General features: G+C 48.3%; 6 protein-coding genes and 1 non-coding gene across 7 annotated transcripts; 4 read left to right on the forward strand and 3 right to left on the reverse strand.

Annotated features, from left to right (window-relative positions):
* Positions 1 to 560: 560 nt before the first annotated feature.
* On the forward strand, positions 561 to 2,415 carry BDV38DRAFT_292337 (fungal specific transcription factor domain-containing protein; the record flags this gene model as incomplete). The annotated part of the gene is made up of 5 exons (XM_032061991.1): positions 561 to 664; positions 874 to 1,438; positions 1,490 to 1,874; positions 2,067 to 2,224; positions 2,287 to 2,415. 5 exons carry the CDS (start codon positions 561 to 563, stop codon positions 2,413 to 2,415), a joined length of 1,341 nt encoding a protein of 446 aa, XP_031914543.1.
* Positions 2,416 to 3,349: 934 nt separating this feature from the next.
* BDV38DRAFT_244733 (uncharacterized protein) lies at positions 3,350 to 4,072 on the forward strand. The gene is made up of 2 exons (XM_032054355.1): positions 3,350 to 3,381; positions 3,441 to 4,072. Exons 1-2 carry the CDS (start codon positions 3,376 to 3,378, stop codon positions 3,738 to 3,740), a joined length of 306 nt encoding a protein of 101 aa, XP_031914544.1. The 5' UTR covers positions 3,350 to 3,375; the 3' UTR covers positions 3,741 to 4,072.
* A 484-nt stretch (positions 4,073 to 4,556) lies between these two features.
* Positions 4,557 to 7,259, reverse strand: BDV38DRAFT_244734 (glycosyltransferase domain-containing protein). The gene is made up of 2 exons (XM_032054356.1): positions 6,524 to 7,259; positions 4,557 to 6,465 (listed from the first exon to the last, which is right to left on the reverse strand). Exons 1-2 carry the CDS (start codon positions 6,707 to 6,709, stop codon positions 4,846 to 4,848), a joined length of 1,806 nt encoding a protein of 601 aa, XP_031914545.1. The 5' UTR covers positions 6,710 to 7,259; the 3' UTR covers positions 4,557 to 4,845.
* Positions 7,260 to 7,457: 198 nt separating this feature from the next.
* On the reverse strand, positions 7,458 to 8,653 carry BDV38DRAFT_72770 (uncharacterized protein). The gene has a single exon (XM_032063842.1). The coding sequence runs from the start codon at positions 8,505 to 8,507 to the stop codon at positions 7,476 to 7,478; it is 1,032 nt and encodes a 343-aa protein (XP_031914546.1). The 5' UTR covers positions 8,508 to 8,653; the 3' UTR covers positions 7,458 to 7,475.
* Positions 8,654 to 8,766: 113 nt separating this feature from the next.
* Positions 8,767 to 10,867, reverse strand: BDV38DRAFT_244737 (slipin family protein). Its single transcript, XM_032054357.1, has 4 exons — positions 10,178 to 10,867; positions 9,963 to 10,080; positions 9,410 to 9,902; positions 8,767 to 9,352 (listed from the first exon to the last, which is right to left on the reverse strand). Exons 1-4 carry the CDS (start codon positions 10,356 to 10,358, stop codon positions 9,116 to 9,118), a joined length of 1,029 nt encoding a protein of 342 aa, XP_031914547.1. The 5' UTR covers positions 10,359 to 10,867; the 3' UTR covers positions 8,767 to 9,115.
* A 1,870-nt stretch (positions 10,868 to 12,737) lies between these two features.
* On the forward strand, positions 12,738 to 12,808 carry BDV38DRAFT_t114. The gene has a single exon. It is a non-coding gene; the product is annotated as a tRNA-Gly (tRNA).
* Positions 12,809 to 13,022: 214 nt separating this feature from the next.
* Positions 13,023 to 13,780, forward strand: BDV38DRAFT_244742 (uncharacterized protein). The gene has a single exon (XM_032054358.1). The coding sequence runs from the start codon at positions 13,053 to 13,055 to the stop codon at positions 13,509 to 13,511; it is 459 nt and encodes a 152-aa protein (XP_031914548.1). The 5' UTR covers positions 13,023 to 13,052; the 3' UTR covers positions 13,512 to 13,780.
* The last annotated feature ends 3 nt before the right edge of the window (positions 13,781 to 13,783 follow it).

Raw genomic sequence — 13,783 nt, forward strand, 5'->3', positions numbered from 1 at the left:
TGTAGATATTGAAATAAATACATAAATGAAAAATGAAAATAACCAAACAGAGGAAAATAGAAAATAGGTGATTCATATCTAAGCTTCACTTGAAATAAAATTCAACTAAATAGACTTAGTCTTTCAGGGGTTCAATTGTGGTGGTTCGTTACTATTACTTTAGAACTAAGTACGTACAACTACTACTAGTAGTGATACTCGGGCGTGGGTCATTTATTTATGCTTTAAAACCAAATTTATCATGTGGAGGCTTCGTGACCCGGTGAGAACCCGGGGGAAAATCCACCATCCCTATTAGGCCTTTGATTGTCCAGTCCACTCCTACGGGCAAAGTCAATTCTTTTGTTCACGTTCCTACTTTATTCCAGAATTATCAGGTTGCTCAGTTCTACCAGGAGACCCATCTAGCAGCCAACTTCATGAGCGGATCTGCCGTCGCTTCACGTGGTGGAAGAGTGCGGACTGCCTGCGATCTATGTCGGCATCGGAGGGTAGGTAAAACGGCAACTAAGTTGTGGGGTACTAAATTAGAATCACTAATCATTGACCTTTTTTCCATTATGCCTAACAGATTGGCTGTGACAGAGCGAAACCAGCCTGTGAAACGTGTTCCCTTGCAGGGGTGCCTTGCACTTTCACTCCGACAGCGCAGCAACGGAAAAGTGTCCGCGAGTAAGATACAAGCAGCCATTCTCCCAACGAACTCCCTTAACCCTGTCATAGAGAGTTGGCCGATGCGAAAGCTAGGGTACGACATTTGGAAGAAGCATTAAAGGCAGAGAGAGAGAACCGCCTGAATTCGGACCAATATACGCCCCCCAAAGCTCTTTCAAGCGGGAGCAGTCCTCTTGAGGTCCCTCACCAGTTACTTAGTTCGTGGTCGGCCACCACTTATTTGCTTGAATCATACAGCTTCGATGCAGCGCTATCGAACTTTCGGTGGCATCTGGGGTTCTGCGGTCCCCGCGCCGCTCCTTTTGCTCTGACACCAAGCTTCTCCTCCACCGTTTACGAACGGACGGGTTTCGTTCTCAATATTGAGGATTTCTTAAATCAACTAGCCCAATCATTCAAACTGCAGTATCCAACACATTCCACGAGGACCATCGTTCCGAAATGGCCTCCGCAGTCTCTGATACAGCGTTCAATAGAGTACTTTTCGAAGAACAGACTCTATTCCATTTTCCCAGCTGTCGACTTGGAAAATACCCCCTTCCATCTCGATCCAAAAGCGCTTGGCAATCCCGACAGCACAACCAGTCCTGCCAAGTATGCCTGTCTGGTTGCTTTAACGGCTCTAGTCACCCGAATCCGCGGGGACGACATGGCTTTTGCTGATGCCGACCCTGATGCGTACGTGCAAGCAGTGCTGACTTTGTTACCCGAATTGATCATAGACAATGCCAACTTACGAAGCCTTGAAGCTCTCGTTTTGCTAGTAAGTGGCTTTGGCGGTCCTTAGATCAAGGCATATCTTTAATAGTTGTAGGCGCTATACATTGCTCCCCTTGGTCAACCGCGGCCGGCAGGAATCTTACTTGCTATGGCTACACGGATGCTGTATAATATGGGAGCAAACCGAAACAGGGCACCCCCTGATGAGACGTTAGAACAGAGTCAGCACCGCCAACATGTGCGGGCTCTGTTTTGGCTGTGCTACGCCATCGACAAAGAAATGTCGCTTCGAGAATGCAAGACTCCTTTGATCAACGATGCTGACTGTGACCTGTATCTGCCGGCCGCTTATGTATCGACTTCCTCTGATCGGTCGTTCTTTCCAGAACCTTTATCAACGAAAGAGCTTCTCTTCCCATCAGACCTTCGTCTTGCCCTAATAAAATCCAAAATACAACATTTGCTGTACTCTGATCATGGCATAGCCCAGCCCGAAGCAAGGCGGATTCAATACATACGTGAATTGGATCAGGAGCTGAGCGACATCAAATCGAACTTTCCGGTAACGTGTCAACCGGAAGACGTCTTGGACCGAAGCGTGCCCGACTCCTTGCTTCACGATCTTAGTCTACGGGGTGTGAACATACATCTGGAGTACTACTATTGTCTAGCAAAAATTCATGGAGCAAGCAATAACGGAAGTATACCATCACCTCAGAGCTGGTCCCTATTACCATCTAGTATGGAGATTTGCCACCAGTCAGCACGGTCCACTTTACTCTATCTCAGTCGAGTGCGCCATCTTATACTACCTGAAACGTTCTGGTTGGTATGTCCTTTGTAATTGAGCATGCATATTCAGCTAATTTTGGATGCACTCGTTTGTGACAGGATCTACGCTCAATTTCTGTTTACTGCAGTAGTCTCTCTCTTTTGGCAACTGATTACCACCGCTCCTCCCGCGTCAACTTCCGAGGAAGACCTGCAGATCATAGAGGAGACCGCAGGTATATTCAGTGAGCGCAATCGAGATAACCAAGAGGCGAGTTGCTTTCCTCCGTTCTATCTCACTGAGCCTTTCATCCAAAGATTGGTCTTCTTAGCAAGACAGTCGCTATACAGGGCTGCAAATCAGTGATCATACACCCAGCGAGTTTCAGTGCGAAAAAAAAAAAAAAAAAAAAAAAATGCACGTGAAATGATGATAGCTTAACGATTACTTCTGAGTAACAAATCAACCCTAAGCTATCGTGTCCCACATGGGCTGAACGAAACAGGGATAAGAGTAGCCTCGAATGTTCTAGCCCTGTGTAATTCATGAGTCATGGCCGTGCGGTACGTATTGCAAATTTCTCCTACTGAGCCCTGTATGAACTCTTGGAGTGCCGTATTTACACAGCTTTAACTGCAGTGGGCCAAATCAAATCGTATGGTGGCAATGCCAAATTGTCCACAAACAGATGGGGGAAGTAAAGACCAGAAATTCATCGACAGATGGTTAAGATGAGTTTGGACTCTCGTTTCTCTGACATAACAGCAAATTGCTGTGCACTACAATGGGCCGATGGAAACTCATCCACGGTGCCGAGCATAAGCCAGTTTCCATCTCCAGGGTTGTGGAACTGGAGCTTACTATCATGGAACGGCCGTAGCGCCGCGATCTGCATTAAACCATGCATCTTGCATCCAACTGTTAAACTTACTGGCCGGGTTTTTCTGTCTCTATATGCTATCCTATCCCGCCCAGTAGACATGTGATATACAAATCAATCAGATCTTGAAGTTTAAAAATGCTATTATAATCAGTGATCTACATACCAGATACCCCTAAGCAGACGTTCCGAAAGGCGGAATCATATACATATCCACACCGCCCAATTCTGCCGTCAATATCTCTTCAATTTTCCCATTCCCCTCACATTTTCACTACATTACATATTACATGAAAGAAATCCCAAACACACCAAAGACACATAAACAATGAGGGTATGCTTCTAATCCCTAGCCCCAAGAACACCACAGCAAGTCTAATATTAAAACCCCAGGTAATCGACCCCCAATCGGCAGTCCTCACCAACATCGAGGTCCTAGCCTACCTAACAGCAAACCCACCACGCCGACCCCCAAACCCACCCCCAAACCTCCGACACTGGGTCCCAAGTCCAGACCTACGAGACCACAATACCGTCGTTAAAGAGGTATATATTCCCGCTACCTCCTCCAACCAAATCCAACTTTACTCGAGCACACACGCACATCTACAAAAGAGCCAAGAAATTAATCTTACAAACACACACAAAACACCAGTCCAGCAATCCAGTGTTCCCGAAAGAGAGCTAGAATAGGAAGGGAGAGAGAGAGAAAGGAAAAGCTAACATAGTCCTACTACCCAGATCCACAACTATGTCTCCCGCCTCTCACCCCATATCTACAAATACCCAAAGTACACCCACCAAAGTCCCGAACAACTCCAACAACTAGCTCAATCACAATCTCAAACCGATACCCCGGCCCTCCCGCTCATCCAATCCAATGCGCCGACACCTATGGACATTGCGCTCCGCGATCTGATTACCCAGTTACAGCCCTATGGGTTAACGAAGGGCGAGGTATTGATGATTGTTAATCTGGGTGTGGGGATGCAGGATGCGCCCGCAGCTGCGGGTGAAGATGAGCAGGAAGAAGGGGGGGGAGGGGAAGGAGAAGGCGGGGAAGGGGAGGGGGAGGTTGTTAATGGCAATGGAGACGGGATGGATGTTGATGTTAATGGGGAGGGGGCTGCGGAGGACGAGGGCGAAATGGGGGAGGAGGATTATGGGGCGCTTGCGCTGTTGGATACTGTTATTGAGGAGAGGGAGGAGCGATTCAGTGACGAGGATGTGGTGGCTATTTTGAATATTATTCGGGGGACGTTGGGGAGGGGGCAGGGGATGAATGGGGCCGGTTAGGTCGGTATCTTTTTTTTTACTTCTATTTCTTTAATTTTTCTTTCTCCTTTGATGGGTTAGATGGGGGTTGGATGTAGGTTTATTTACTTGAACTTTTTCTTTTTTTTGACTTATGAAAATGATATCCATTGGTTTTTTGTGTTTTATGTGGAAGATAGGTAAATGTTGTAGGTATCTCATGTATGTCTTGGATACCTTTGAGGAATAATTATCGTACAAGAATGTCAATAGGCCATTTCTGGAGGAAACAAGATCCATCGTGTCGGTAAGGCACGATTAAGAATATTTGGAAACCGATTGTTGTATGTATATAGATGCCATGGAACATGGTCAATGGCTTGTGCTGCACTAGCAGCCAGACCTGTAAATATGTGCAGGAAAATGAAAATGGGGATGCCGCATTCGATGAAACAACGAGGGGTCGTTCATTTTCAAATTTGGGTGCAGGCAAGCACCTGGCGATTGTAGCGCGACGGGCATAATTCAAAGCAAACAAGTGCAATCAGTCTTCTTTGCCCTTGATCAACTGGCCAAACTGGTTATAAACCGGCTCATCGGAGTCTCCGGCCTCTTTCCTCCACTTTCCGAAGCCATCGTTGAACAGATCCCGTTCATAGCCCACACAGACTTCGCTGTAATCAATCCACTCGCCTTTCTCGGTCCAAATACCGCCCCTACCGCCCCGCAAATCCCACCACTCTTGGCCTCCTAGTAAGGCCGACTCCGCGGCTTCGAACCCACTCGGGGAGCGCACATACTTGCGAAGAAGAGCTCGTGCCCATGGGTGATACCACATCTTCGACCACCACGTATCTCGCAGCTTTGGGTCTCCGTCTAGGTGAACCAGGGCAGGGACGGCGGCCGAGTGAATATTGGTCAGCAGGGGGAGATTGTGCCAGGAGCGATGCTGGGGGTTTGGGAGGGTGTCCAGCGTAGCATTGTAAGGGGGGTTGAGAGGTTCATCTTTGCCAACCTTGAGTTGGGTAAATGGATTGCTGACTTGCTCGGGGTTAAGGTCCTCGGGAAGCAGAAGGCGCCTCTCCCGTGGGACGCCATGCTTCATCTGGACGGAGGATGTCTTGGAGACATTGTTGTACTGTAGCCATTCCACGTCGTTCTTGGAATTCCACATGTTAAAGAAAAGTCGCGATTCATAGTCAACGCCAATACCGTACTCGTACCGGTGTCCGGTCTCCAGACGCGGATTCAGCCCTGTAAGATTCGAGGCTTCAGAAATGCCGATCTGTGCATACATCCATTCCATGAATGGGCTAGAAGTTCTGCGCCTTTCCAGTTCCCGTACGTACTCTTGCCGTCCGAATAATTGGGTCAGAGCGACATAGTCCCCTTGCGCATTGTGGTTGTGTTCAACGAAGCGCAGTATCTCGGCATAGATTGCCTTCAGATCTGCGACTTGGCCGATCACTGCGCCAGGCTTGATCCACCGCGGTCGAGTAAGGGTACCGTCCGGGTAGCGGTCGGTCTTCCACCCATAAATGTCTGGGGGGAGGCTGGACTCCGGTGCTGCAACACATCCAGCATCACGAGAGAGGCCAGGGCAGCACTCCTTGCTGGCGCTGAATAGGACTCTCTGGGTATACTTTTGCACTGTCTCCGGGGGGGTCTGTTCAAAGGCCTTTTCCACCATCACAAGACCGTACTTTTCTTGCAGCCTCGCATTGTTCTCCTTCAGAAGCTTTTGGAATCGTTGGATCAACACATCTGGAGGTAATTGGAAGAAGAAATCTGCCCCATCGACGATGAGGACGAAGTCATTGTCTTGTACGTGCCGCGTTTTGTCGAGGAATTCATATATGCCGGCGATTCGGTCCTTCATAACATCATATTCCTTAGCCCCGTCGGGAAGTTGTTTTCCATAGTTAATCAGTGTTGGTGGCGGATAGTTCAGAATCATGGCGGAAGTCAACATGCGACAAAGGGCCGGGGATTTTCTCTTTGCAGGAATGACGAGGTGGAATGATGGGTTGTTCTTCTGGAGGTTGCCTGGAAGCGTATCATTTCTGGTGAGGGTAGGTCTCCCCGTATGAACGATTTGCACGTCTTCGGGGCGATCTTGAGAGGAACGATATGATGGATATTTTAACCAGTAGTTGACGGCTGGCTATAGACGGAACAGTGGTTAGTCTGTATCCTGAGGTATTCATTCTGTGATAGCTCACCTCAGTGGGAGAACGCGACAGAAGGACAATGAAAAGCAGGAATGCTGTAACTGCAAGGAACAGAGTTCTCGTCGGTCGAGCCCTCGGTCGAAAATGGTAAAGCTGCTGTAAGTGCGTCGTTATCGTGAATCGCGCCGAATGATATCGGTCGGCCCAGGGGCCATTGGGAGCCCCCAGAGTAGCCATTCTAAGCGCGCGCGAAGTATACGTTGAGACAAAGTCCTTGGACAAGGACAGGCAGTCCAGGAGACGTCAGTCCTGCTGACCGTGCGAGACTGACTTCAGCGTTCAGCGAACGTGGTTGGAGATCACCGGAAGATAAGCATTCCTGCAGTAAGATCTTTGATCAGAGTGATAGGAACTCAATGACAACAGCCAGGTGCCATATCGTGTCGGCGCATCAAAAGTATTCAGTCGGGGGTAATGACGACAAGATGGTGAAAAGAACCAGAGAATGATAGCGGACGTTACAGCCGCCAAAACTCAAGATGGCAGACTGTCAACGAAAGAAGAGGAAGTGGGTTTATTAAAGTTGTATGACCTGAAGTTTAAAAAAGCGTACGTTGCAACAAGCGATGAATTGCGACGAGATTGGGGGGTGATTTACGTAGACGGTGGGGACCCTTTTCGCATTTTCCGCGTGCGACAGGAGATTATCTTTTGACTCCCCACGGCTCTTGACTGAAGTCTGGCCCGCAATATTCATTCACTTGAATAGAATAAATCCGGATAGAGATTCCCACAGGAGTTGCAGTTATCATTTTGCCAAGAATGACAGCTAACAATGAAGCCTTATGCCATATCTTAACTCACCATCGGCCGCGTCATCGGTATATCTCGTCATCCCATCTCCGGTCTTGGCCCGTTGCATGTATGTATCTTAACGCATCTCGGACATGAAACGTTTCTAGTCTAGTACTATATACACAGCGAAAAAAAAAAATGCAACCTATCATTCAAGATAGATCTCCTCCCGTAGTCGCTGCAGATTTTTGAAGATACCACCTCCCGGCCCTTCACTTTCCTGGCGCCGATGGCCAACTGGTGGCTTCCCCTGTTGCTGAGATGAATTGATTTTACTCTGGTTCTCCAGCGTCCGCCGCCGGTCATCGATCATCTTCGCCAAACTATCCACAAACCTAGTTCGCGCCTTCTCCTCTGCGGTTCCTTTCCACACGGTCGCCAGCACTCGTAGAGTCTCAACCCGCCTTGTAGCAGCTTCCAACCCTTCTTCCCTTCCACCATTGCTATCGAGAAGCTCCGTCACTTCGGTGCGCAGCTTCTTCGCAACCTCCTGGCCCTTCTCCTCTTGACTCTGAGCCTCTGAGCCTGGTTCTGGGGCTGAAACGGAAATGAAAGACGACGTCAATGAAGTCTCAGACGGCGGTAGCGGCCATTCCATAGAATCTCCAAAAGTCTGGACAACTTCTTCCAGGCGGGCTCGTACTTGGTTCAGGGTTCGTAGCTTCGTGATAAATTCGGGATCCTGGACAGTCTCCTCTCCATTATCTACTGCCTGCGTTTCTTCTCCGCCGTCTTCTGATTCCGGATTGCCCTCCCGGTTCGATTCTACGGTATCCGGAACGAACCTCGCAATATCATCTCGTAAGGCTTCCGTCAGGGTCTCGGACAGCCCGATTGCTTCGCCGCGCAGAACTTCAACTTCGTAGGCGAGGCGATTGCCACTCCGTAAAATTTCATCAGTCAGCTGAGTCAGATTATTTGAGAGTCGAACATTCTGCGCGTTTATCTGTGTAAGAATCGATTGCACTTGGGTCGATAACTCGGCAAGGGAAACGGCCGTCGAGCCCCGAGGGGTGTAGGATTGCGGTGACGCCAGCGTCAGCGGAGGGAGGACATCATTCAGGAATTCAGCGGGGTCAAAGGATGGGTCGGTGAAATCGGGTGTGATATCGAACGAAGGTCGTGAGATGGGTGTTCGGGCAGCTGCGCGAGCTGGTCCTATATTCTGTGATGGAGCCATTTATTCGGATAAGGAGCACCTTTACGGAGGCATTGGGGGGGGCAGGATTGCCCTGAGGAGTGCTATAGCATGAGCTAATTCAAGGACGTCGGTCTTCAAGTTGGAATGACGACGGTCTATAGCTATCTAGGTACAGGGCAGTGGGAGGTAGCCTGTTGTCCAGACCTGCGGCAATGCGACGCCCACTGCGCCCCACGAAATGGATTCACCGCCTTGGACTACTCCGTCGTCCCCATGGTTTACATTATATGTGGAAATATGAGGCCAGAAATCAATATATTATTTCTTGAATTACACTAAGGACTCGACGATGACCAGGCTCAAAGAGAGACATTTCAATTATTGACAATGAATAGCAAACTATATCTGATTAATCACACAACCAAGCTCAATCTTCACCCAAGCAGAGACAGGGAAGAGGATGGGTATCGTCAGTCCATTCAAACAACAAAAAGAAACAAAGATTAGGTGGTATAGAAAAGCACGAAACTGCCCGCAAAAAGGCCTCATCATTATAAACATGCAGTCGAAAGTTTTCAGTCGGAATTACCGTATGTCGTTCAAAATCAGTCATCTCGTATCCTTCGGGGTTTGGGAGGACTCATTCGTCAAATATCCTCGACCACCCGTGCGTTCATAGCGCGCTGAAAACCGTCGTCTACATTGCCGGTTCCGTAGCGGCTAGGTCCCTCGCCGGCATTGTCAGCAGCGGCAAGTTGTTGCTGCACGCTTTGATTCATGGCGGGCAAGAATATGACTTTGCTGTTTGCTGTCTTGGCCATCGCTTGCATCGCCTCGAGGTACCGGATTTGCATAGCCGGAGCAGAGGAAAGAATATCAGCGGCCTAGAGGAGAAGATTAGCTATTACTCGCCAATTTATCGTGTACACAAGAAGACATACCTGACGCATCAACTTGGCCGATTCAACTTCGGCGCGAGCGGCAATGACCTTACTCTCACCAATTCGCTTAGACTGAGCCGCCATCGAAAGCGAATCCTGCAAATCATCGCTGAAGATAATATCCTTAATAAGCATGGACTCGACCTGCACACCCCATCCGGCAGCTACGTCTTCGATGATCTCCGAGGTCGACTGGGCAATCTCCTCACGGCGTTCAATCACATCTTGCAGGACTCTCGCTCCGATGACATGGCGCAAAGTGGTCTGAGTGCGCTCCACAAGCGCTTGTCGTACATTGCTGATACCGAAGGCGGCTTTGTGGGGCGAGATGATTTGGTAATAGATGACAGATGTCAGGTTCAACGTGACATTGTCCTTGGTCATACAGACCTGACGAGGCACCTCGACGATCTGGATTTTCACATCGACTGCGGTTAAGTGCTCACTCAGGGGGTTGACTTTAACAAGGCCAGGGTCGACTGCACGTTCGAAGCTGAAGACTAAGTTAGTACAATCATCTTTCTTCACTCTTCCATTCACGGGGCTCACGAACCGTCCAAACTTCGACACGAGACCAACTTCACCTTGAGCTACAGGCTTATAGGGGTTCGGGCAGCAGATGCAGCAGGGGATAGCACCGAGGAATCCAATGCATTCTCCAAGTGAATGAACTACATTAGAGGTTAGCCATCGCGAGTCCGAAATTACTCGGAAAACACTTCAAATGAAGTAAATCAAGGTGGGAAAAAAATAAAATCGGAAACTTACTGAGGCCTGCATACCACCCATGAGCCTCCGGATTCTCAGCATCGTGCTCGAGCCTCTGCGCATACCTCGGCTGCAGATCGGCCAAGCGCGCGGGTTGGACACTAACAAGACCGGAGTGGTGTTGGTGGCTGCCGGGCTGAGCGGGCGCCTTGCCGTTTACTACTGAGTCTTCGGCAGACATGTTGGATATGGTTCAGAGAGTGGGGGAAATAACAGGAGAAGGTTGCGGGTTAGTGAAGAGTAGATTTCTTTCCAAATATTTCGACGTAAACAAGTTCCGACGGGGTGGTCGATGATACAAGGTTACAGAGAATAAGAGAAGAGTTGGAATATATACCGTTAGCAGGGCCGGAAATGAAGGGAGGATGAAGAGATTAAATAACAAGTACTTCTCACTATGCATGAGCTAAGTGTTGCCGATGGTTGACCTTAAGGCATCTTCTCCGCTTCTTGAATGGGTCCGGGTGGGTTCCGGGCAGTGGTGGGGCCATCATTCCGTTTTCAGCCTAGCTTTGATCGAGCTGGGCGCATTCGTTGGCTGCGGCGCAGGTTGTTGGAAAAGACCCGTAAAGAAGGATGGCCTAAGGTTTCTCCCAAGGCTGAGTCATTTTCTTGGCCCCGTTCGTTGCTGGGTGATCAGGTGCTTTTGGTGCCGCCGTATCATAGGTTGGCCCGCAAAAGTGATCTAAAAGACTCCGATTGAAACTCTACATTAGTGAATACGAGTTACCCTTTTAGGGAGCCCAAATGAAAATGATCCTTGGGAGATTTTATGCGATCCCTGAAAAATTACATCATACTAGAGACAGCACCGCCCGCCCTTACTCCACGTGAACATACATTTGGCCTATCCAGCAATGCTTCCAGATGTCTTCTAGTGGCCGCCATTAACTTCCACACTATACGTCATGCTAAACAATAGCTTAGACCTTGCACTGCCCCGGCTCGACTCCGAGTTACAACTACAAGCATATCCTCTTAACTTAAACTTCTGCGGTAATACCATCATGCTGCAGGATCTTCTGTCGCTGCAACATGCACGCCCCTAATATGCTCCGTGCATAAGACAGACCCCGGTCAAAATTCTTTCGGATAATATAATCCCAAGTACATACATATGATTATACAAATCCATACGCCATATCAATACTCCTAGATGGGAATTTCTCGGACTGGGCAAACAAGAGCCAAGCCGAGTCTACCGTTCTTTGCCCTACTGTTGGGCGCAACGGGGCTATGCACCATCCTTCGCGTGTTACCAATCACTGCCCCTGGTAGACTGACGGAGCACCAATCCCAAAATGCCAAGCGGTGTGTCGATCTCCAGCATGTCTCAATGGCACATTTACTCCATAGCCCTTCCACTTCCATACCCTTCTTATCCAAAGAACAACCCGCTGAGTCGCCACTCCTCAATGTTGCTTTTGGGCTGCATAGTACAGCGAAACCTCGAAGGGATGGAATGGTGAACTTGGAAAACAGCTGAATCTCCCCAACTCAGGCAATCTTGGCCGAGCTTTGGGGGCCCTTTTTGCTTGAAATTATAGTGGGTCGGCCTCATATTTGTGTAAACCTTATGCTCAACTGTTTATTTAGGGTCCTCTATCAGTAGTCTAGGAGAGCTAACACTTTTGTGGAAAATGCAGAGCCGCGTAGCGGAGCCTTCTGATGTGATACTGCTTTTAATATACAAGCTCTGCCTCGATCTACTGAAGTGTGGCAATGCCGATTATCCGAAAATAATCGCCAGTGATAAGTCATCCCTTGTTGGCACTAGGCTTGGGGCAGTGTCTAGCATGGGTGCTTGGATATAGACTGCATACTTGGTAGCGACGTTCGCTTCATCCTACCAAACCAGTCGGCTAAGCATTCATGGCCAATCATATCCAGGCATTGACGATATCAAGCAAGCGAGCGACTCGATCACCGGGTATGCCCTGGAAGAGGCATGCCTTTGGTGTGATCACCTGAGAAACGCCCCGGCGCCATTTATAGCGTTGTCGCTTAAATACAAGTTACTGTTGAGGTCATTGACTGTGTACCGTCCATGAATAGTGATATACCAAACCTTTGCTACGCAGGTATAGGCAAGACATCGATCAGTTATTTTGAATATATGCTGCAAGGGCACGCCATGTGTTTCACCCCTGTATCTTCTGAAGCCATGAATTCTCATATATGAGTGCGTGGATCTTTACATTGCCTCATCTAGTTTGCTATCATGAGATGCTGGCGTGAAGATATTCCATCAGGGGCTCCTTGACCCGTCTGGCTGACATTGCGTCTACATCAGGCGTGATGGATTCTCGTCACTAACAGGGCACCAGGGATGACCGTCGCCTAGGAAGATTAATATCGCACCACACCCATAATTTAACCGATGCGCCGCAGGTTAGGTTGGTGTGAAGTATAATCAAGAAGAACAGTGCAATTATCGTAACTCCAATGAATTGATCTTATTTTACAAGAAGACGGAAGACTTCTCTAGGGAGCGTAGAAGCACAATATGAAAGCATTTTGAGAATACAATATTAAAAACCTTAGTTTCATTCAATAAGAAGCATCATTGGTCTAGTGGTAGAATTCATCGTTGCCATCGATGAGGCCCGTGTTCGATTCACGGATGATGCACTTCTTTTTTTGATTATTGTACTCTTCCTAGTTCATTTTCTCGCACTTCTCATCTCTTTGAGCCACATGGCCGCCATTTTCTTTTTAACCTAGATCATTAAGATATTGGAAACTCAAGTTCACATCTAAAATGACTATAGCACTTTATATACACACTGTTTCCGAGTGGCGTTTAATGATTAGAGAATAGCAATCAAAAGCACACATAAAGACAGTAAGAGCGAAAGCCGGACATGGGAATCGGATGATGGAACCCGGTTTATTGGAGACAAAGGTACTTCTCATTACTTCTTTGAAAATCTCGGAGGGGGCTCGTGCATCTATCACCAGATCTAATAGATCACTATCAAGCTCAGCACAGCCCACGTTACAGTATCACATTCCCCAATCACCATCTCTTCCTTTGCGTAGCGCAAGTGTTTCTCTACAGATGCCTCACATATTGCAGCTTAAATCACCTCCACGTTATGCCCAACTGTACAAACCTTGTCAAAGTTCAACCGGCGATATAGGGTCCAGTCATTGGTCATGCGTGGCCTATAGGAACCAGATATATAGTGTCACAAACGGCTCCCAATGGATTCCACGCGAGGGGGTACATCAGTCAATTGATGCAGAAATTGCTCAGTTGCAGCCCTCTAGTATTTCTGAATACGCCATGCGTGTATCCCCTACTAAAGGTGGGTTTCAATGGCAATCATAAGGGCCACCATTCAAGCGCGAAAATGACTCCAAGACTGGAGGTTTCCAAATCGCCGTCATATGCACAGGAAATAAATGCAGTCCTATGGATCTTTGACAACTGCTGGTATACATGGAAGAAAAAGTAATTGTGATCCCCAGCTTTATTCTGTGGGGATAATAGGCAACCGGGATGTTGTTCTTGCTCATCCACCAAGCATGGGTAAAGTACCGCTGCTTGCGCAATGAGCTATTAAATACCAAGCTAGCGCTTTTAGTCGCTGTTTATGGGGA

Source organism: Aspergillus pseudotamarii (assembly GCF_009193445.1).
Source record: "Aspergillus pseudotamarii strain CBS 117625 unplaced genomic scaffold BDV38scaffold_21, whole genome shotgun sequence".
In the NCBI taxonomy this organism is placed as follows: Eukaryota; Fungi; Ascomycota; class Eurotiomycetes; order Eurotiales; family Aspergillaceae; genus Aspergillus; species Aspergillus pseudotamarii.